The following is a 23,928-nucleotide window of genomic DNA, read 5'->3' as shown; positions in this document are numbered from 1 at the left end:
CGCAGAACACTGGGGTTCAGTTCCCGGCCAAAGCAGCAACTTTTTCTGCAGATTTTCAAACCGGGGGCGTGGCTCCATAGGCGCCGGTACAATAATCCACCATTGGTTTCATGTTGTTTTCTTTTTCAGAAGCGCAGATGTTCTCCACAGCAGAAGACAGTTTATCTACTGTTAGCACTTTACAGGGAAGTCACCACTTTGTACAGAGAAGCCAGTGCAACCTTCCATCCCACTCCTGAGGTATTAGAGGATTTTTACCTCCGCCAAGGAGGTTATGTTTCTGCCAGGGTTTGTTTGTCTGTTTGTTTGTTTGTTTGTTTGTCTGTGTGCAACATAACTCAAAAAGTTATGGACAGATTTGGATGAAATTTTCATGGTTTGTTGGAAATGGGATAAGGAAGAAATGATTAAATTTTGGTGGTGATCGGGGGTGGGGGGGGCCACTGATCAGCCTTGGCAGAGGTCTGCACTCTCCGAGTGCTTCTATTTTTTGTATTTTATTGTATTTTTGTTATTAATGAATGTCATGTATTATTTCTGTAAATTTTCTTGTTTGTTTTTCTTCATTTTATTTATTAATTTGTTTTGGTTCATTTTGTTGCATATTTCATTATGTTTTTACTCAATTTCTTTCAGTTTGTGGCTTATTTTGTGTATGTTACTTATAATGTTGTTTAATTAATAAATTTTGTTGTTAATTTTGTTGATTATATTGTTGGTTTTTAAATTTACGTTTAAGTGAATTTGTCTATCTATCTATCTGTCTGTCTGTCTGTGTATCTGTGTATCTATCTGTGTATGTGTGTATGTGTATATGTGTGTGTGTGTCCATCCACTGTCATTGATCCAACTCCATGGGTTTTACTTGTGAATCAATGTTGTAGAAGATGACGGTGTTTCCACGGTAACTATGGAGCCTCGGAACGTCCAAATATGGTCATATCTGATGACCATGAAAAGATGAAGAACTGTATTTTACACCAGTTATTTCCATGTATTGATAGGATTAGTGGATCAGCAGGTATTAAACAGTTTAGATCAGTGGATGGTTATTGGTTCTCTATGGTTAAAGTCTAAGGTCTGTTTTTTTGTATTTAACTGGATCCTTGTCCATCCCAACAGCGTTTGGAAGTCTGGGTGACCTACATCCAGACCTCCATGCACCTGCCCAGCCCAGAGGTGAAGGCCTTCGGCCGGGCGTTAGTGAAGAACGACCTTGGGCCGTTTGCCGTCCGTCCTGGTTTTCAGCGAGTGTTGGTTGAGTTGGTTGTTCACTTGGCTGCAGTCTTACTCTGTGGGGAACACACCATCTTAGCCCCCCTGCGAAGGCTGGCCACGGCACCGGCCGATATGAAGGTATGGACCATGTCAGTCATAGTGGGAGGGGGCCCAGTCTGTGAAGGAGATGACAGCGTTTCCAACTCCTCAGTAGTGAAAGTATCAACTGTCCTAGAAGTAGATAGAAGTTACTAAATGATGTCATCACCTAATTAGCATAATTGTAAATGCGTAGGTAATTGTAATGTTCCAATTCCAACCGTCCTCCTTTATCTGGACTTAAGGACCAGCGAAAGTCACCCAAAACAGACACTCTGGAGGAGTTACTTAGGTTCATTAGTTAGTTATTTATTTGTTTGGTTAGTTTTTACCTTAATTTTCCTTTCCATCTGGTATCCCACCCTTCATAACCACTGAAAGCGTATGATCTGCACAGTGTTATTGTAATGGCACAATGTTTTCATAGCGGTTTGTTTTGAACTTTTTTGTTTATTTATTTATTTTGCATTTTTTGTATTTCATCAACTTGAACCACAAATGAAAATACCAAATACTCAGTAACTGTCATAGTCTTAACCCTTTAAATGCCATGTTTACAACAAGCCATATTTTTGATGCAAAAAAACAAAAAAAATTTTTACTTTTTGTTTGTTTGGTTTTTCAATATGCTCCATAAAAATTGGATTAGAGATTTTTTCATCCTGTCATACTGTATGTCAATGACTAATACCAACACTGGTTAGTATCATTATTTTTGGTTCTAGGTCAAATGTTAAATATGTCACTGTGTATTTTGTACTCATTAGTACAACGGTGTCAGTGTAGGAATTTAACAGTGTTTATTATGGGATGGTTTTAGTGGATGGATCGGAATTTTAAAAAATCATGCAAAAATGAACAACTTTTGAATTCTGACCTAAAACAAACTGTATAAAATAATATGACCTTTAATAACAGGAAGTGCAGAGTGTGCATAATATGCTCACCTGGATACCAGAGGGTTAATAAAGTTTTTGAAGATATAATGAATAAACTGCATGTATTTGTCTGAAAATGAATGGAAAGAATTTATGAGAAATGTATTTACCCCATTTATAGTTATACAATATAAATGTATTCAGCTGCTTCCTGTCAATAAGTATCACATATAGAGAATATTATAATTAGAATATATATGTGTTCAGTGTATCAATAATTATAATACCAGGGTATTAACAGTGTTCAGTTGTAATGGTGTATGTTTGCATACAGGTGGCGTACTTACCCACTATGCCAGAGATGTTGGCAGAGGTTCATCAACTTGTACAGGCTACCAAGTGGTACTGTAAGTAACAGACAAGAAATACACCCTCAAATAAGAAGATTTTATCATGTCAGATAGTTAAATTAACTTTTTCTATTTATTGTGTTTATAGATTGCAAAAATGGTCACCCATGTGCAGTTGGTAATGTATGTTACGTTCTCTGTGATTCATAACTTATATTGTTTAGATAATAAGTTGTCTTCCATTTTTCATGTTTTGGATGGTTTCTCACCTTTTCTTTTCTCCAGTGTGGCAGCCCCACAGAAGGGGGTAAATGCTTTGACTGTGGTGAAAAGATTGGAAGTTCTGCAAAAGAATTTAAGTATTTGGATTTGAAGTAGGTGACCTTTGACCTCTAGATGAATGCACATGGAATGCCTTTTAATAGGGTGCCTTTTCATTCATTCTGTCATTCTATTTTTTTTTTTCCCCTCTGGTAGGAATAACCTGACTGAGACGGGACACATCCTCGGTGATCCCGTTTGCAGGAACAATCCGGACATGCAGGACACAAAAGGCCTGTCCTCCGTTCCCTTCACCGTCATCCGGATGTTCACCCACATGGCCATGATGGTCGGCGTCCGCAACGGCACACAGGTAGGTTCACCTCACCTCATCAGGGTTTGTCTGTTTGTCTGTTTGTTTGTCAGTTATGCTCGGACTTGTAGAACCCACAGTGATAACAGATCCTGGGACCAGAGACTATAATTATTAAAGTTATTCCAACAGATGTAGATCATTAAATATGAAGGAAGCAGAAATAAAATAGATTTATTAATAAAAGAATACCAGTGTTTAAGTCTATCTGTCCAACCTGAGCGTATAAAACACAGTGATGAGTTTGTGTTTTGAGGTTTTTGACAAACCTAAGAGCACTGGGATCTGTCATGAACTGTGATGACTGTTGTAGAAATGTTCAACTGACCACTCACTCAAAGAAGAGGAGAGAAAGTTAGAGTTAAAATAAATGATCATTTATTTGAGAAGTCATTCACAGAGAAGCTCTGTAAGTGAAGTCTGATTAAACAGGAGAAAAACTAAAGATTATATAGAACCAAATCCAACCCCCTCAAACCATGATGTCATCCCTTACGTATATTGTACCACTCCATACTACTCCTTCTCTGCTCCATGAAGAGGTCATGGTGACCTCTTCACCCTAACCTTGCTTGGATCCTATCTGGAGTGTAGGCGCCATCCTCTATCTACACATTCAGACATTTAGGTGTTTGGGTTTTCAATCAAGGCAAGAACTCCGTGCTTGGGTCAGGGTGTTACAGAGTTGTAAACATCACGCATAGAGATGTAAGACATGAATAATGACTCAGCAATAAAGAAGATGTACCAGGCCATGACAGCAGTATAGAAGTCAATTTTCCACCACATGACACATTCATATGAATAATATCCAGATAAACCAAACAGACACGAAAGTGGCAACAACAAGCCTCTTTTTTGTCTTGAAAGAAAGGGAAGGTTTTAAATAGGCTGAAGAAGGCTTGAAATAGAAGCTCAACTTTAGCTTCTCTTTAATTAATTAATTTAATTAATGTGAGGAGTGAAAGAATCATCTATTAAAATACCAGATATCTGTACTCAGATATACTTGATACGATACCATGAGAAGTGGTAACTAATGGAAGATCCAGTAGCTTTGACTTAGCATTTGAAAATAACATACATTTGGTTTTGGTTGACTCTAAAACCAGTTTAAAATTGTAAAATTTTAATCGTACAATATCCAAAGTTCCTTGGACGGGGTGTGGAAGCTGAGATGTAAATGACCGTGTCGTTTGTATAGAAATGAGAGTTAGCATTGGAAACATTTTGATGAATGTTGTTGATGGATGGATGAATGAATAGGAGAGGTCCAAGGACTGACCCTTGTGGTACGCCCTTAGTAACTTCAAGTAGGAAGTGTGACCCTCAACACAGTAAAAGCCGTGTTGGTGAGGTTTTGGAACTGATAGTCTGATGTTCTGTTCCCATGAAATCATTGTGAACAAAAAGACAACAGATGTTTGAGATGTCACTGAAACCCTGAAGTAAGAGGAACCCATATGGAAACAATTAACCTTAACTTAACCATCAAAAGACCTTAACAGTCGCCTGTATCTAAAATCAGCTGTACTTACAAAATATTCACTTATTTCTAACCAGGAAACCTGTCAAAATATGTCAGTAATTGGTATAAAATGGAGTTCTTCATCTTTTCATGGTCATCAGATATGACTATATTTGGACGTTCAGAGGCTCCATAGTGAACGTCACATTTAAGGGTTAAACAAACATCCACGTAGAACACTTAAGTGGAAAAAAGGCCTTAGTTCTGAGTGTAAACAGTGAAAAGAAGCTGTGATCTGAGTTGGCTTTGTAACATCCCATCATTCTTGTGGACTCCAGTCTCACCTCATGTCCACATTTGTTGTGTTTCAGTCGATCTCCGCCATCATTAAGCCTCCGGTCCCTGAACCAGCAGAATTTCTTTTTGCTCACCTTCAGAAAGATGAGGACCATGTGATCAAATACCTGGGAAAGGGGAAGGATGACACTGACAGCATCATTCACCTGCTCATCAGCAGCCTCCTGGAACCAGGTACTGGAACAGACCACCAACAAAGACTCATGACACATTATTAACCCTGCGCTGTCTGACCCAGAGACGCTTCAGAACCACTGAGAGCACATCATCTGCACAGCGCTGCACTAACGCCCAAATACTTTTCAGATAGTTTGTTTCCAACTCTTTTTTTCTATTTCATCACCTTGAGCAGTAAAGAAAAATATTAAATACTTAATAATTGTCATATTTCCTCCTTGGGCTCTGTGTGCTTGGCTCCACCCCCTCCACCCCCCACCTCATAGCCATATTTATTTAAGTTAATTCATATAAACTCAAACAGATAATAAGTGATAAATACATCATTACAAATATTAAATTATTACCTCCGCCAAGGAGGTTATGTTTTTGCCAGGGTTTGTTTGTTTGTTTGTCTGTCTGTTTGTCTGTCCGTTAGTGTGCAACATAACTCAAAAAGTTAGGGACAGATTTTGATGAAATTTTCAGGGTTTGTTGGAAATGGGATAAGGAAGAAATGATTAAATTTTGGTGGTGATCGGGGGTGGGGGGACCCACAGGGGGGCCCATTTCCAATAAACCCTGAAAATTTCATCAAAATCTGTCCATAACTTTTTGAGTTATGTTGCACACTAACGGACAGACAAACAGACAGACAGACAAACAAACAAACAAACCCTGGCAAAAACATAACCTCCTTGGCGTGGGGGGGGCCCACGGGGGGGGCCACTGATCAGCCTTGGCGGAGGTCTGCGCTCTCCGAGTGCTTCTAGTTTAACTCATCGTTTTATTGTGGCTGCCTCCACCGCCACAATAATACTAGCAAATTAGGCTACTGGTATTATTATTATATATTTTTGTGTTATTACAGCAATTATTACTTTCCCCCTCATTCCTCCCCTGTCTCTTTCTCTCTGTCATTCACACCCCCCTCTTCCCCTTTTCCCTATCGCCCCCAACCAAGCTATATTGTTTAGTTACACTTTACATTTATGATCTTTTTCATTGTAATATGATGTTGTTGTTGTTATTGTTGTTTGTCATTATTCTGTTGTTGTTGTGGTTTTTGGTTTGTTTATTTGTTTGATTTTCCCTTTGTTTATGTGTTGTTGTTTTTCTGTCCACAATGTCTTGTTAACTATCAGTAATTAAAAATAAATAATTGTCATATTTTTAATCCAATAAATGTCATGTTTGTAATGGAAACAAACCACCACCTTTTTTGATGCAAAAAACACAGAAAACCTTTTTTTTTTTTTTTTTTTTTCAATATTCTACATATAAATTGGATTTTTATTTTTTAAATTTGATCCTCCTGTCATCTGTCAGTGATTAACACAAACATCGGTTCATATTATTATTATTTTGGTTCTAGGTCAAATGTTAAATGTGTCAGTGTGTATTTTGTACTCACTTGGTAGAAGGGTGTTAGTGTAGGAATTTAACACTGTTTATTATGGGATGGTTTTAGTGGATGGATCAGAATTTAAAAAATCAGACAAAAAACAAACAGTGAAAAGTAATATGACTTTTAATAACAGGAAGTGACCAAGCACCAAAAATAATAATGGATATGAACCAATGTCTTTTACTCTAAATCAAAATGATTAATAACTGATAGAAATAATGTTCAACAAAAGGATGCAGAGTTAGATTTTCCAAATGTTCACAGATGTATGAAACGGACTGGACTGTATTAAACCTTGTTTATGCCCAAGTGTTAAGTGTTCCTGCCAGTGTTCTGCTGTTTTTCTGTGTATTTTACTGGTGCATTCATGGATGTGGTTCCACTCCTGTTTCCTTTTAGGGCCTGATTTTCAGGGTGATGAACTGCTGTCGACCAAAGACGCCAGAAACGAATGGGAAAAAGAAATGAGCAGCAGAATCACACCTCAATTACAGGTTTATTTCTTCTTCTTTTCATTTTGACTGAGAACACATACACCGTTCAATCAGCTTTGAGCTCCTGTGAAGGCGCTGTGTCCAGTGTCGTCTTCATTAGTAATGTCTTTAAGCATTTTCTCACCAAACTGTGTACAAAGTTTGTTCACATTTTTGAGAAGTTAGGATTTTTGATTTTTGACAAATTTTTGAAATATTAAAAATGTTTCTTTCCTTCTAATGGCCCATATGTTGGTGGTTTATAACATGTAAATAGATACAGATATCAGTCTAATTCCTATTGATCACTGATAGAAGTGTTATATAGATTTTCATTTGGGTCCATGACCTTTGACCTTGAAAATTCAAATTCAAGGTCACAAATGTCTATATTTCAACAATCTTCTTCAAAACTATTGGGTCAGATTCATTTCAAATTGTATATGTTTCTTCCTTGGGGACAATGGCTAAAAATATGCTCACAGTTTTGAGAAATTTAGATTTTTGACAAATTTTTGAAACATTCTAGATGTTCCTTTCCTTCTGCTCGTCCATATGTTGATGGTTTAGAACATGTAAATGGTTCCAGATATCAGTCTAGTTCAGGGGTGTTCAATCCTGGTCCTCCAGATCTACTGTCCTGCATGTTTTACATGTATCCTTCTTCCAACACACCTGATTCAAATGATCAGCCTATCATCAAGCTCTGCAGAAAACTGAGAACAACCGTCAGGTGGACTGGAAGAGGAAACATCTAAAACATGCAGGATAGTAGATCTGGAGGACCAGGACTGGGCACCCCGGTCTAGTTCCTATTGATCACTGATAGAAGTCAGATATGGACTGTGACTGGATGAGCTGAGTTCTCCTCCAGTGAAAGTCCCGCCCACTTCTATAATTAGATTGATGTGCATCCAGACCTCAGGACTGGAACATAGAACAGAACCAGGACTGGAACATAGAACAGAACCAGGACTGGTACATAGAACAGAACCAGGACTGGAATATTGAACACAACCTGACAAACTCACACATTCAACTGGTTCTGATCCACACAGAACAGACGCTGACGTACAGGGACACTGGAACTGTTTATTTCTCTTGTCATTTGCAGAACTTGGGGGAAAAGCTGAAGGAAGTGAATCTTCTGCTCCTGAGTGACTCCCGTGTTTCCGCGTTTAAGATCAAGAAGCTTCTGTTCGAGGATCCTCGGCTTCACTTCGCCTCATTATTTCCACAGCAGTCACTCATCCATAACTCCACGGTGTGGAGCTGCAGGGACAGAGTGTGTCCTCTGAGTCTCACCCACATCGTAGAGCAGAACAACGGCAGAAACACCGTACCTTTACTCTGGAAGTTCCTGCACAAGGTCAGAAAACAGCGACTCATTTTATGGGTCTGCTTTTGATGCTTTTTCTGTCCTTGGGTGACACACTTCAGCCTACATGCCTCCAGTGCTGCTACTCACACTGGTGTATGAATGTGTATGAATGTTTGGTGGTGGGAGGGGCCATAGGCGTGGAATGGCAGCCACACTTCTGTCAGTCTGCCCCAGGACAGCTGTAGATACAGGCGTAGTTTAACACCACCAGAGTGGGAATGTGAGAGTGAATGAATAATGGATCCACTGTACGCGCTTTGAGTATGCGTTCATAGAAAAGCGCTACATAAATCTAATCCATTATGAGTTCACCGGCTGATCGGCCATGAGCTACTGAGCACGCCATGTGTTCGCCATCGTGTTCGTTAGCAATTTCTTCAAACATCTTCTCTGAAACTACTGGTCGGATCCATTTCTAACCTTTTTTGTCTTTGTTGTGACAATGCCTACAAAGTTTGTTCACAGTTTTGACAAATTTAGATTTTTTTTTTTTTTTTTTTTTTAAATTTTGACGATTTTTTAAAATATTCTAAATGTTCGTTTCCTTCTACTGGTCCATATGTTGATGGTTTAGAACATGTAAATGGTTCCAGATATCAGTCTAGTTCAGATTGATCACTGATAGAAGTCATATATGGACTGTGATTGGATGAGTTAAGTTCTCCTCCAGTCAAAGTCCCACCCACTTCTACAGTTAGATTGATGTGCTTCCAGACCACAGGACTGGAACAGAGAACAGAACCAGGACTGGATCAGAGAACAGAACCTGACAACCTCACACATTCAACTGGTTCTGATCCACATAGAACAGACGCTAACGTACAGGGTTATTACAGGGATTGTTCTTTTTTTTTTTTTTTTTTTTTATGTTTGTATCAGGAAACAGAGCTCCGACTGGTGAAGCACCTTCCTGATATCCTCACACTCCAGAAAAACCTGGTCAGGAGGTTTCACAACAGCCCTGAGATGATCTGTGGCACCATCGCTGAATTCCTGGACAGTCAGAAGGCGGATACTGAAGGTTCGTTTCCAAACCAGTTGACCAGCTTCCACCACAGTTGGTCCATGTATGTGACCTCTCGACCTTCAGTGTTGTTCTACCAGACTTAACCCATACAGACCCAGTGCTATTTTGGTGGAAGTTCCCAAATGATTTTCTTTCTTTCTTTTGAACTTTATCACCATTTATTCTAATATTATAAAAATCATGTATTTTCTTATAGTTCATTTACTGATCCTGTAGATGTTCATAAAAGCTCAAATTAAAGTTGAGGGTTATTATATCAGAAACAGAAAACTGAAGAAAAATTGACTTTAGTAAAATCTGTCATTAACTGAACATAAACACCGTGTGTCCATCCACTGTCGTTGATCCAACTCCATGGGTTTTACTGGTGAATCAATGTTTACATTTTTTTTTTCATCCATTTTGTTCATTGAGTGATATGTAGTTTTGAGCAGAACTGAAGGTGTTTAAGAGATTTGTGCAGATAAAGTATGAATCTATGACGTTCTTCGAGGTGGACATTTTAGTCCTGAATGACTTTAAACTGATGTCTGAGGGTTAAATGTGGTTCTTGTTCTGTGCAGTGTCACTGGGATCCTGGTACCATGAACATGTCCGGACCTTCCTGACCACCTGGAATCAGCTCCGAGTGTCTTTGCAGACCAACGGTAAATTCAAATGCTAATTTGCATCACATATTATGATCACTCCGTCCTTTTTTATTCCAACGTCTGGACATGTTGTCCTCCAGGTGCCATTAAGATCCCGCCGGAGTTCTGTCAGAAGGACCTGGACCTGGACAGTGGCTTGGCGGTGCTGTTACCGCGCCGACAGGGCCTGGGCCTCTGCTCCACGGCCCTCGTCAGCTACCTCATCGGCCTGCACAATGACCTGGTTTACTGTGCAGATAAACAGACAGGAGAGGAGACCAGGTGGGGGCGCTCACGTCACATGTTGGGTTTTAAGCCACATCAGGGATGGAGCACCACAAGGCTCCACACTGTGACCCTCGGAGATCAACAAATGTTTCAGTCATACTTGACCTGCACTGGCTTATTTAAAATAGAATACAATAGTTTATTAATAATGTATCATTCCATATAAACAGTATAAACCCAGTGTGTCCATCCACTGTCATTGATCCAACCCCATGGGTTTTACTGGTGAATCAATGTTGTAGAAGATGACAGTGTTTCCATGGTAACTACAGAGCCTCTGAATATCCAAATGGGTCATATCTGATGACCATGAAAAGATGAAGAACTGTATTTTACACCAATTATTTACATGGATTGATGGGATTAGTGGATCAACAGGAATTAAACATCAGTAGATGGTTTAAGTCGGTGGTGGATGTTTGGGTCTTCGATGGTTAAAGCTGCACATGGAGGGAAAGCTACAGCGTTATTTATGTCCTGTAGTCATCCAGCCACGTCCCATGTCCAACAGTATTTGTTCATCATGTTTGATGAACTACAACATAAAACTGTTCAACATTTTTCAGTTTATTCATCAACTGCTTGTCTGTTTTAGTGTTGAGAACTAAACAGTACGTGGCTAAGCTAACATCACTCAGAAACCCCATTTTCATTTTTGTCAGAGCCTGGAGGGTAACATCCCCTGGTGGGTTTAGCAGGAAGTGAGCCCCTCATGAATCCCTCAGACTTAACACAACAAACTCTGTTTAATCTCCAATAAATAGTGACAGAATCTGACAGAATCAGATGGATCTGCTGACGTTACTGTGTGTTCTGTCCAGTTACAAAGTGAGTGCTGCTGATCTGGTGGACCTCCACGTGATCCGGTACGAGGTGGACAGAGACCTGATGCCCCTGATTCTGTCCAACACCCAGTACAGCATTGAAAATGGAAAGGAAACCCAGCCCGAGTACGACCTGCCTAAAATCCAGCAGAAAATCCTGTCCCACTTCCTGCTGGGAAAACCTCTCATTTCTTCAAATGTGAGCAAACAGACATGTTGTACACGTTTGAACCACGTAAACATGTATGTTTTTAACTCTGAGCTCTGTTCCTGTTCAACAGGGCATTCCAACACTCATCATCAGGCAGCAACGCAACTATAAGATGGTTCTGAAGGATGTAAAAGCAGCCGTTAAACAGGTACATTTAAAGGTGAAGACACACCCACCTGATTTTCAGTGGTCGGACGTCGTCAATCAGTCTGAGGTCGGTGACATGAGTCTGTTTGGTGTGTTCCGTTCAATCAGCTGTCGTTAATGCCGTCTCCAGTCTTTTCAGCCGATTCAACACATTTAATCGTCCACTACCCATCGTTCAGTCGGGCCAATCTGATAGGTGGAGGGATAGACCTGGACAAGTGAACTGGTGAAGGAGAAGTTTCCTTGTGAATCCAGCTCTGCCAAAGTACTGCACACTATTACTGTCTTCTATTAAAGTCCATTCACTGTTTAGATCGAATCTGAATGAGTGACAGTCAGTGTTGAATATGGACTTCATTCATTCCATCAAGTCAACACTGTTAGCATTGTTAGCATAGTGCCATTTCTTCTCAGTTTTCGCCTGCGACATCTTTCTTCTTCCACCAGTAGAAGCCCTAGAGCTGACAACACCAGGATCTTCTTATTATGAACCATCTGTTCAACAAGTACAACAACACCGACCCTTCTGGACGACTGAACACTGACAACAATGACTGACGACTGCCAGCTCTGGGTTTACAGAGATTCAGCATTTACGGTTTTACCTCTTGTGCAATCGCAGAACGTACACTGAAGTCAGTAGTCGATTTGGTGTGTTCTTCACACTTTTTGACCACGTGAGGGAGGCGAGAGCCGACTGATCAGTCGGGCTGCCTTTACTGATGACGGTCGGCAGTCGGGTTGGTGTGTCTTCGCATTAACACAGTGGTTATTGTGTTGCGACGCCATAGCGCCCCCTACGGACCGCCCTCCTCTGGGTGCTGTCCATCATCTGGGACCCGTCATAACCTGTATCCTTCGTCTCCAGGAGCCTCTTCCCACTCGAAGCCTGTGGGCTGTGGAGGTGGAGCTGCAGTCCTACAGTGAGGTCTGTGACGCCCTGTCCACCGTGGAGACGGCGCTGGACTTCCTCGCCGCGACAGACAGAGGTCCAGATACGCCGCTGTCCAGCTACCTGGAGGAGGAGCTGCAGATGGGGAAGCAGACGGCGGCACACGTCCTCACGGTCAGTTCATCCAATCAGAGTTGACTTCACTGCAGCTCCTGATCTGAGACGCCTCACTGATTCAGATAAACCCGGGTCAGAAAGTTCTGGGACTTAAACCACCTGATGCATAAACTCTGAAGTTTTTGAGTTTAAAAATGTGTTCGTTAACACGTGTCCACACGAGTCAGAGGATGTTGGACACATGCACCGAGAAATATGTCTGTCAGAAAAGCCTCTTTCCTACCAACATTCTTCAACTTTTCTATTATTTTATTAATGTATATATATGTAATATACTGGTTTGAAATATTGGAAATATTGTATCCTTAGTACCTGTAATATAATATAATATAATATAATATAATGGTCCAGTGTCATTTCCACACGTCTAATGAATGTTGATCTGATGCGACGTCATTATTCAGCCTCATTTATTCACATTAGAGACGTTTGATGAAAATAAAACCACACACAACATTTATAATCAAAAGACACTGTATTGAAATGTCATTTTACACGTTTTCTACACTTATCTATTGTTTTATTCATATATTCCACTACTTTTGTGACGCTCAGACTTGGTCAAACCTGAATCAAAATTGAACAAACTTATCGTGAACATGAACAAAAAATGAACAAAATGATCCAGAAAATTATCATCAAAAACCCAAAACAAAATAATCTAGAAAATGAACAAAAACATTTTGGAAATGTAAAAAAAAAAAAAAAAAAGAATTATATAAAAACAGAAAGAAATTATATGTTCAACACAATGAGCAAATTAATTTAGAAAATAAACAAAATTATCAAGAAAGTGAACAAAAATGAAGGATGTTAAACCTGTTTTCTACCCTTATCTATTATTTTATTCATATATTCACCTACGTTTGTAATGCTCAGACACTGGTAAACCTAAATAAAAATAAGCAAAATTATTGTGAAAATGTAAAAAAAAAAAAAAAATGGTCAAAATAATGTAGAAAATTAACAAAGACATTTTGGAAAATAAACAAAAATAACAAATAAGAAACAAAGCATTCAAGACAATAAGCAAATTAACTTAGAAAATGAGCAAAAATTAACAAAATTATCCAAAAAGAATGTGCTACTTTTGTGAATCTCCGACTTCTTTAAATCTATTTCATCACCAAAACACCTGGTCTACATGACACAGATTTGAACAGTTTCAACAGCTGATGTGTTTCTACAGTGAACAGGATAAAAACAGGCCTCAGTTCAAACAAAAGGAGACACATGTTGATATGAAACACCTGAGTTTGGTGTAAAAATGTAGAAAATCCCCTTGGAGCTCTGAGGGTTAAAGATGGGATCCCAGATGTCGCTGATGAAGACTTTTGTAAGTTTAACCATCGAATCATCCTTTAGATTCAACACTGAAGTGTTGAGGAATGAGATGAGCCTATTATGGGATGGATTTAGCGACAGAACTTTATCCACTAACACTGTTCTACAATTTCTTACAAAATATCTGCTTCAGACATTAAATGTGTTAAATCTTACATCATGTTTTCAATATATACTGAACAACAAAAGAAACGCAAGTTTTGGTCGTTAATTTAGGCAAGAGTTCAGCTGTCCTGTTGAGTTGTCAACTGAGATACACATTACAATAAGTGAGTTGTAACCATTGGAGCGTGTGTTTGCAGGCAAACATGACCACGAGTGGTGTTGAGCACGTGTACAAAGTATCGGAGGTGCGGTACGTTTTGAGTGATATGGTAGTGGAAGCAACAAATGGGAGTGGCAATTCCCTTTGTTTATCCGGGGGCTATAAAAAGAAATGGTAAAATTCGAAGGTTAAGTAAGTAAGTAAGTAAATTTTATTTATAGAGCACTTTTCACAGACAGTCACAAAGTGCTTTATCATTCAAATCAGAATTAAATTACATTTACAGAGACCCAACAGAATCCTTCAGGAGCAAACACTTGTGATTGGTGACAGTGGCGAGGAAAAACTTCCCTTTAACGGGCAGAAACCTCGAGCAGACCCAGACTCCTGAAGGATGGCTGTCTGCCTTGACCAGTTGGGGTTAAAGAGAGAGAGAGAGAGTAAAGGAGGAGAAAAGAGAGGGCGATAGAGATATAGAGAGACTGGGGGGGGGGGGATGACACATGGGGTACGTTATGATGAATACATAGAGTGTAGTCAGTCTGTGGTGGTCCTGGGTCAGGTGGGAGACTAAAAAGCCTTTTTGAATAGGAGGGTTTTGAGGTGTTTCTTAAAGCTCTCTACAGAGTCCATGGACCGTAGGTGTAGAGGCAGGTCATTCCATAGACGTGGTGCCACAGCTTTAAAAGACCTGTCACCGCGTGTGCTAAAACAGGTGCGTGGAACCATCAGCAGCTGCTGTCCTGAAGACCTCAAGCTACGAGTCGAGCTGTAGGGCTGGATCAGGGAAGCAATGTATGCAGGGGCCTGGCCATGTAGAGCCCGGAAAGTTAGCACAAGAATTTTGAAATGAAAACGATATAGAACAGGGAGCCAGTGGAGAGATTTAAGAATGGGAGTGATGTGGGTTCTCCTGTTTGTGCGGGTCAGAAGCCTGGCAGCAGAGTTCTGGACGAACTGTAGACGGGCCAGCTCCTTCTTGTTTAAGCATGTAAACAGGCTGTTGCAGTAGTCTAGGCGGGAAGACACAAAGGCGTGAACGATCATCTCGAGCTCATTTATGGACACCATAGATCTGAGTTTGGAGATGTTGCGTAGTTGAAAGAAACAGTTTTTGACTAGGTGTTTGGAGTAGAATTCTAAAGACATCTCCTGGTCAAAGATGACACCCAGATTCCTCAGTTTGGTCTTTACCGAGGAACTCAGGTCTCCAAGGTGATGTTTGATCCCTGGGATTGCACTGTCCGGGGCAATGATGAGGGTCTCTGTTTTGCTGGAGTTCAGCTGGAGGCTGTTATCATTTAGCCACTGCTTCAGCTCTGACAAGCAGTTGGTTAAGGAACTCAGTTTGTGGGGCTCAGAGGAGTTAAAGGAGCAGTATATCTGGATGTCATCCGCGAATAGATGATAGGAGACATCACTATACTGCCGGATAATGTGGCCAAGTGGGAGGACATAGAGTAAGAATAGCACTGGTCCCAGGACAGAGCCTTGGGGCACACCACACAGTAGATCCGCTGAGTCAGATTGGAAGTTGTTTATTGACACAGTGAAGCTTCTGCCGGTCAGGTAAGAAGAGAACCAGTCTAGCACAGGACCTGACATCCCTACCAGGTCCCTCAGTCTCTCAATCATTTTGGTATGGTCCACTGTGTCAAAGGCCGAGGAGAGATCTAGCAGGACCAGGACCGTGGATTTCCCGGAGTCAGCCGCCATCAGGATGTCACTAGACACTTTTAATAGAGCGGTTTCTGTTGAGTGGCGTTGTCTAAACCCAGACTGAAAAGTGTCATAGATCTGGTGTGTCTCCAGAAAAGCTGTAAGTTGTTTAGACACTGCCTTCTCAAGGATTTTGGCCAATAGGGGGAGCTTTGAAATGGGCCTGTAGCTTTTGAAGTCTGTGGGGTCCAGTGTGGTTTTCTTTAGTTTAGGTTCTATGATAGCCTGTTTGAAGGAACTGGGAAACACACCAGTTGAGAGCGACAGGTTAAAAAGCTTTGTGACCCATGGTCCAATAGTGTCAAAGACACCGACAAGAAGCTTATGGGGGAGGATGTCTGCAGAATTGGAGGAGGGTTTTGTTTTGGATAAAAGTGCTGAGATGTCCTCCAGTGTCACAGGGTCGAAAGAGGACCAGGTTTGCAGAGGGGGATCGGCTCGTGTCAGACGGCCAGAGGGTGGTGGGATATTGCGTTTAATATCCCTAATTTTGTCTGTGAAGAAGTTTAGGAAGTCATTGCTGTCAGCTTTACAGAGCACGGGGGCAGCAGGGACAGCAGGGGACACAATGGACTCGATTGTGTCAAAGATTACTTTGGGGTTTTTCTTGTTTGTGGCTATAAGTTTGTGGAAGTAGCTGGATCTTGCCTCCTTAATCATTTTATTTAATGAGGTTATGAGATCTTTAAGATGTAACCTGTGTACTTCCAACTGGGTTGATTTCCAAAGACGCTCAGTTTTGCGACAAGTTCTCCTTAGGTTTAAGATGTTTTCATTTATCCAGGGACAAGACCACTTACGAGTGACATTGGTTTTCAAGGGAGCCACCTGGTCTAGAATAGAGCTGCAGTGTGTGGCAAAGCACTGGATAAACTCATCAACATCGGGACACTCATTAAGAAGACTAGGGTTAAACAGGGCACGGAAATCCTGGGCTGTGGACTCTGTAATAATCCTCCTCTTGGCCCTTCTGGGTGCAGGCTTGGGCTCAAGAGGCACACATAAGTCAAAAAACACACCACAATGGTCACTCAAGTGGACATCCTCAACACACACATTTGTGATGTGTAAGCCCAATGAGAAAACCAGGTCCAGGGTATGTCCTTTCTTGTGGGTGGGGCCAGATACATGTTGTTTGAGGTTAAAAGTGTCAGTCATGGCTAAAAGTTCCATTGCTGGGCTGGATGAATTGTTGTCAATGTGCAGATTGAAATCCCCAAGAATTAGAACCTTCTCCAGTTTTATTATTGATGTAAGGAAATCACTGAAATCGTTCAAGAAGGCACCAGCAGGGCCAGGGGGACGGTAGATTAAGAAACAGTAAAACACACTGCACGAGCCAATCTTGATCATTTGTGACTCAAATGAGGGAAAGTCATCGGTGCTCATCCCTCTGCATATGTATTTGTCTTGGTGCACTACAGCAAGGCCACCGCAGGTTACTGCATTACCACGATGCCTCGCCTTAACGATAATCTGAGAGAACGTGCCATTGGTATGCTTGATGCTGGTTTAACGGCTCGCAACGTTGCCAGACGTCTGCAAGTGCACGAGTCCACCATCAGTAGGCTGAGGACACGATTCCGTGACACAGGGACCACTCGGGACAGACCAAGATCTGGAAGACCACGTGTGACCACCCGTGATCAGGATCGCCATATTCGCTTGGCCCATCTCCGTGACCGTCAACTCAGTGCTACAAGGACAGCAAGAGAGACCCACTGTAAATTTCACAGCTGGATATAAATATCTCATATGAAACCAATATTCATAATAAAACTCCCATATAAACCAATATTGAAACATACTTGCGTTTCTTTTGTTGTTCAGTATATATGATGGTGTGTTATTAACACACACACACACACACACACCCCCCGATGGGGCATCAAGGGCTATTGTTTAGTTTGGTTAGTTAGTTTGTTTGTTTGTTTACACTTTAGCAGCAAAACTGTTGGTTGAATTCATACCAAATTGGGTTAATAGATTACCAGTGGCCCAGAATAGATGTGGTTACATTTTTTTTTTTTTTTCCCAGTTTTAAAATCTTTTTTCTTCCATTTACTTATAATAGATGGAATTTCACATGTCTATAAAAACATAAATTTTGCCTCAATTTCCTTCAAACTTGGCACAAATATAGATGCAGTTGATATGACATCAGCACACAGACATGATGACATCAGCTGGATCGATGTCAAAATAAGATACAGTATGTGCGAGGGGCGGGGCTTGTTGTGCCTGGAACCACTTGTTCCACATATATGTTGGTTTAAATGTACATTTGTACTATAGATTTATAAATGTTCCACTGATAGAACCTGTAAAGTGAATGTATTGTCATGTGTAGACAGTGTTTTGAGGTAGATCTGACAAACATTCTTTTTAAATTAAACCCATTCTCTTATTCATTCTCAGAATTTCATGTTTTGGTCCTATACTGTATCTTAGAAACTGCAACCAACCAACACTTTGGACTGGGTTTTTCTTCATTAGTGACTCAAATTTGGTAACGTTTAACTACTTTTATTCTGGAAGTCTGTTACTTGTCGACCAGTGTGACGTCTCAGATGAGGTAGTTGAACAGGACAAACATCTGTAAACACCTGGATGTTCTTTTAACGCTCTCCTTTTCTTCGTCTTTCCTCTGTTTGGTTGTTTGTCATCCACAGGCTCTGAGTCCATGCTCTCTGAAACACTGTGTGGCGCTGTGGCAGCTCCTGGCTTCACTCAAATCAGAAAACATGCTGAAACTGAACAGAGTAAGACATTATCTGGAGGTACCGACGTCAAACATCAGGCCTGTCGACGTTATTTCAGTACAGCCCAAAACGACCTCAAAACACCAGTAAAGTAATAACATCAGAACCTACAAATAATGACAATTCCAGTTATGACCCCGCCCTGTTTTTAGTTCTGTTTGTTTATTTGTTTGTTTAACACTTTATCAGCAAAACTATTGGTTGAATTCATCCCAAATTAGGTTTACAGATTACCAGTGACCCACAGTAGATGTGATTACATTTTGGAAAAGTAGGTCAAAGTTCACATTTTTAATGAATTTTTAAAATCTTTTTTCTCCCATTTATTTACAATGGGCGAAATTTCAAATGTCTATAAAAGCATCAATTTTGTTTCAATTTACTTCAAATTTGACTCATAAAGTTGCGGAAAAAATTATTAGACCATCCAAAGTGATCAAAAACAATGGTAATGCAATCCAGTACTACCTCCTGTGTGTATCATGTGACTAAAACAGACAAAAGAAAACATGGAATGAATAAAAGCACTGTTTTTGTGAGTACGACAGATATTGATGGAAGAACTGAAGTGATTTTGGTTTTTATCAAGAAAACATGTCAAATGGGTAGATATCAGCTCTGAAATTAAACTGCTATGAGCTATTTGTGTGGGTATCATTATATTTGTCCGAACAAATGGACCTTTAGTTGGACCAGGCATTAAAATGAACAAGAAACTGAAGAAAATGAGGGTGGGCGAAGAATTTTTTTCTGTGAATGTGTATAGAGGCAATTGATATACGTCACTCTGACATACGTTGTATAGAACTGAAACAACACCAGATCATTCTTAAAGTCATCTCAATGTTGACGCTTCTTTGGTACATATGCTGACATCACCATACGTACATGTATATAGACATGATTATATCAGGACACGCCCACATATGCTGACATCACCACATGCATAGACATAATGACATCAGCTGGATCGATGCCAAAATAAGCTACAATACATGTGGGGGGCGGGGTTTGTTGTGCCTGGAACCACTTGTTTATCTTTCTTTTAGTGTAACCAAAATTTAAATTATATGGAAATGTTCACATTTATAAACTATAAATTCCTAAAAATGTAAATAACATGAACAACCTGAAATGTCTTAAGAAAAATACGTGTAATTGTACCAATATTCTGTTATTAAATGTTGTGTGTGTTTGTAGATCCACTATGATCTGTACGTTATAATGAACATGTATAAATGATAAACTGAGGCAGAATGTCGGTAAAATTACACTGATTTTCCTTTAGTTTTCAGGTTGTTCAGGTTATTCCCACTGTTTGTGAAAGGAGAGTTTGTAAATGTTAGTGTTTTCATAACGTCATTTACATTTTTTACACTAAATGAGAAAAATGTGTATTTGTCATTATTTGTAGGTTATTGTGTTCTTATTGTCCTGGTTCTGATCCACTTTACATCATATTGGTCTGAATGTGGAACCTGAACTAACAGGAGTTTGACACCATTGATTGTTAATATCTGCAGTATAATTTTTCCATAAATATTTCACAAATTCATCCCATGGGTCGGACTGGACTGGACTGGACTAGACTAGACTGGACCGGGCTGGACTAGACTGGACCGGACCGGACTGGACCCTTCCACAGGCTGGTTTTGGTCCGTGGGCTGTATGTTTGACACCTGCTCATACAGTGCTGATGGTGATCTTTAACGGCGGTGCCTTCACTGTTCCCCTCAGGATCCGTTCTTTGACGTGTCGGATTCGTACAAACAGGCCCTGGGCGAAGACGATCCCCGGCGGCTGACTGACTTCCTGTCCAAGGGCAGCGTCGACACTTTCCTGATGGAGATGCATGAGTTCCTCGTCCTGGAGCTGAAGAAGCCCGAAGCGGCTGAAACCTACAGGCCTGACTGGAGGTAAAAGCATACACACATATTCACTTCTGTCCTTAAACAGGCACCGTGGAGCATTTCCACATTCAGCCGTCTGAAACCGACCTGCTCTGTGCTTTATATGTTCAGGACTTGTGTTCTGATGTTCCCTCAAATGTTTCCAGGGATCTCCAAACACTTAACTGTCCACTGTTACTAGAGACGCATCAGTTACAGATTTTGGTGGTGTGATTATCGTCAGAAAAATAAATAATCGCAGTTTCATGATTTCTATGATTAATTTTGCTTGGGTTTATACGTGGGGGTGTGGTCAGGTGGGGGTGTGGTCTGTGTCTCTCCATCTCCCCACCTCCTGAAACTTCTCTAACTTTCATTTGAGGGGGCAGGACGTTTGTGTAAAGGGGCATTTCGTGGAACTCAAATTCCCACAATGCACATAACTCAAAAAGTTATGGACAGATTTGGATGAAATTTTCAGGGTTTGTTGGAAATGGGATAAGGAAGAAATGATTAAATTTTGGTGGTGATCGGGGGGGGGGCACTGATCAGCTTTGGCGGAGGTCTGCGCTCTCCGAGTGCTTCTAGTTTTAAGTGTGATCAGATATTTGGACTAGAAATGAGACAAATACACTTGGTCAGATTTAGATTTTTTTCCAGTGAACCTATAAATAATGGCCCAATCCCAGTTCACCCCTTGGCCCCTCCCCCTTTAACCCCAGTTCTAAGGGTTAGTGGTGTACGCATTCCTGTCTGAAATGGTCCAACCCCTCCAGACCTGTTCTGTCATCATCAGTCCTCCATGTCACGATAAACAGATGTTCAAACTTTGTTTCCTGCAGTATTCCTCATGTCGTCAGCAGCTGGAACCATCTCTGTTCCATGGGCTTTGAACATCTGTTTACGTCTATCAACTATAAACCACAGAAATGCGATCTATAACACATTGAAACGGCATTAAACAGATGATCACATGATTCAGTTTCTGCAGTAAATCTGTCCATTTGTGTGTTTCTTTGGTCACTGCTGCTCTGTTTTGCTGTGTTTACCTCCATCTGACCCATGAGTGGAACTGAATTATGGGAGATTTCTCCTACTGCTCTGCTCGTAGTGTGGTCCTGAAATATCTCAGTTTTTAGGGTCAAACAGCCCTCCGCCTTAGCCCCTCCCCTCCGACTAACTGAGAATCAGGACAACACTACCCCTTCACATGTATGCGCAGAACTGAGGGGGAGGGGTAAGGGGGAGGGGCCAAGGGGTGATCTGGGATTCAGCCAATGCCTTTGGTGTAATTTTTGTATTTCACAAACTCATCCAGTGGACCGGATCAGACCCTTTGGTGGCCCTGTTTTGGCCCCTGGGCCGTAGATTTGACACCCCTGATCTCATCTGAGTGAATAGAAACCATTCATTGCTGAACAGAGCTTTTATTGTGTAAACAGTAACTTCCTGTTTCTACAAATGACTGACACACCTGCAGAGGGCGGGCACTAACACTTCTAATGACAGACGTACAAAGACAAAGAGTTCATAGTCTGTAAACAGGTCACCTGACCCCCCCCCCCAGTCTGACACCCCAGGTATTACTGACCTATAGCATCACACCTCTGTTATTAAACTAACTTTAACGATGAGTTTGACTCCATTCTGGATGTCGTTTTTCCTGTTGTGTTGTGTTGTGTTCCTTGTGTTTGTGCAAATTCCAAGACTGCTTGAAAAACAAAATTGAAAATTGAAATTGCGTACAATTTGAAACAATACATGCCAAATGTTACCATGGTGATATAAAAGGAGACTATTTGATTTAATATGTACTTTATTTTTTATTTTCAGTCTGTATACATATCGCTCATAATCTTTCTCTTCTATTGAATGTTATACAAAGCTAGATATGTCCATTCTGTTCTCTCTGAATGTTTGAAAAAAAAAAAAAAAAATTCCAATCCCTCAGACAATGGGACAATCAGAAATGTATGAGCCTCACTGAGCCTCGTTTTGATGGAGAATGTTCTTCTTGAATGTGAACACTGTGAGGAATATGTGACAGACTGATGTGACTGGAAAATGTTGGGTCTCTTACACTTCAATAAAAATAAAAATTAAATTAAAAAATAAAAAAGAAATTGCTTAGAATTCCAGCCTGAACTCTGTGCTGTTGTTTTTGTCGCAGCATCAAAGAGACTCTGGTGGACTACATAGAGAACAGTTCGGAGGACGTGAGGAAGAACTTCCCCGACGAAATCGCGATGTTCCGGTTCGTGGAAACCTGGAAGTTCGTGGTGGCCTTCAAGCAGCAGCAGCGTCGCACTCAGAGGCTGTAACGGCGCCCTCTGCTGGTCAAACAATACACTGCCTCAGTTCAAGGTTTACACTCACCACCAACCAACAAGTCACATGACTCAGAGGATTCAACGATCACCACTGGGGAAAATAGGAATCTGTTTGTTGGGTTCTATTTTGTATTTTCTTTGTCTTTCTGCTGATTTTTTTTTTTTAAGTATTTGTTGCTTTTCGCTGTGAGATGGAATGAGTTACAAACAAAACATCCCATCCAGCATGTTCATGTGGGCCCCAGAAGGGTTCCATTTGGGCTGCACATAAGGGTACCATGTGGGTTTGTCCACAGTTTCCATGGTGACCCCCCATGTGTTTGACCAGATCAGAATCAGAATCTCTTGATCATCATTGTCCCAAGTAGAATTAAACTGAGGTAAAGCTGAGGTTCAGAGCAAGAATTTACAGACAGACAACACATATCAGTAAAACAACAACAAATATCAGTAAAACAACAACAAATTTCAGTAAAACAACAACACATATAAGCAAAGGGACAGTTATTTACATTGAAAAATAAAAAGTATTGCAAACTAAGGTATTTGTAAAACATTGAAGTTAAGTAGTGCAAAATAACATGAGAAGTAGTGCAAAGGACTACTGTTACTACTACTACTGCTACTACTACTGCTCGATATATTACTACTACTACTACTACATATATTACTATTACTACTACTTCATATATTACTCTTACTACTACTACATATATTACTATTACTACTACTACATATATTACTATTACTACTACTACATATATTACTATTACTACTACTACATATATTACTATTACTACTACTACATATATTACTACTACTATTACTGATCTAACCTGCATAATGAGAAAACGATTCAAATTGATTCTCTCTCTCTCTCTCTCTCTCTCTCTCTCTCACTCTCTCTCACACACACACACACACACACACACACACAGTAGGGTTTTTCAAAATAAAAGTCTTATTAAATATGCGAGGAAAAAAACATAAAATTGCCAAAAA

General features: G+C 40.4%; 1 protein-coding gene across 1 annotated transcript in view; it reads left to right on the top strand.

Annotated features, from left to right (window-relative positions):
* The window catches only part of LOC115416707 (E3 ubiquitin-protein ligase rnf213-alpha-like), an 88,914-nt gene extending 65,313 nt beyond the window's left edge, over positions 1–23,601 (top strand). Inside the window, 18 exon segments of the mRNA XM_030130556.1 lie at positions 130–240; positions 1,123–1,356; positions 2,530–2,602; positions 2,694–2,728; positions 2,831–2,919; positions 3,023–3,179; positions 5,019–5,231; positions 6,982–7,062; positions 8,156–8,410; positions 9,302–9,443; positions 10,013–10,096; positions 10,180–10,360; positions 11,188–11,389; positions 11,472–11,549; positions 12,417–12,614; positions 18,618–18,707; positions 20,445–20,623; positions 22,767–23,601. Of these exon segments, the coding sequence (XP_029986416.1) occupies positions 130–240; positions 1,123–1,356; positions 2,530–2,602; positions 2,694–2,728; positions 2,831–2,919; positions 3,023–3,179; positions 5,019–5,231; positions 6,982–7,062; positions 8,156–8,410; positions 9,302–9,443; positions 10,013–10,096; positions 10,180–10,360; positions 11,188–11,389; positions 11,472–11,549; positions 12,417–12,614; positions 18,618–18,707; positions 20,445–20,623; positions 22,767–22,917 (2,553 nt within the window). The 3' untranslated portion in view covers positions 22,918–23,601.
* The last annotated feature ends 327 nt before the right edge of the window (positions 23,602–23,928 follow it).

Source organism: Sphaeramia orbicularis, unplaced genomic scaffold (genome assembly GCF_902148855.1).
Source record: "Sphaeramia orbicularis unplaced genomic scaffold, fSphaOr1.1, whole genome shotgun sequence".
Taxonomy (NCBI): Eukaryota; Metazoa; Chordata; class Actinopteri; order Kurtiformes; family Apogonidae; genus Sphaeramia; species Sphaeramia orbicularis.
The sequence above is the reverse complement of the archived record's forward strand: the minus strand, read 5'-3'. Positions and strand labels throughout refer to the sequence as shown.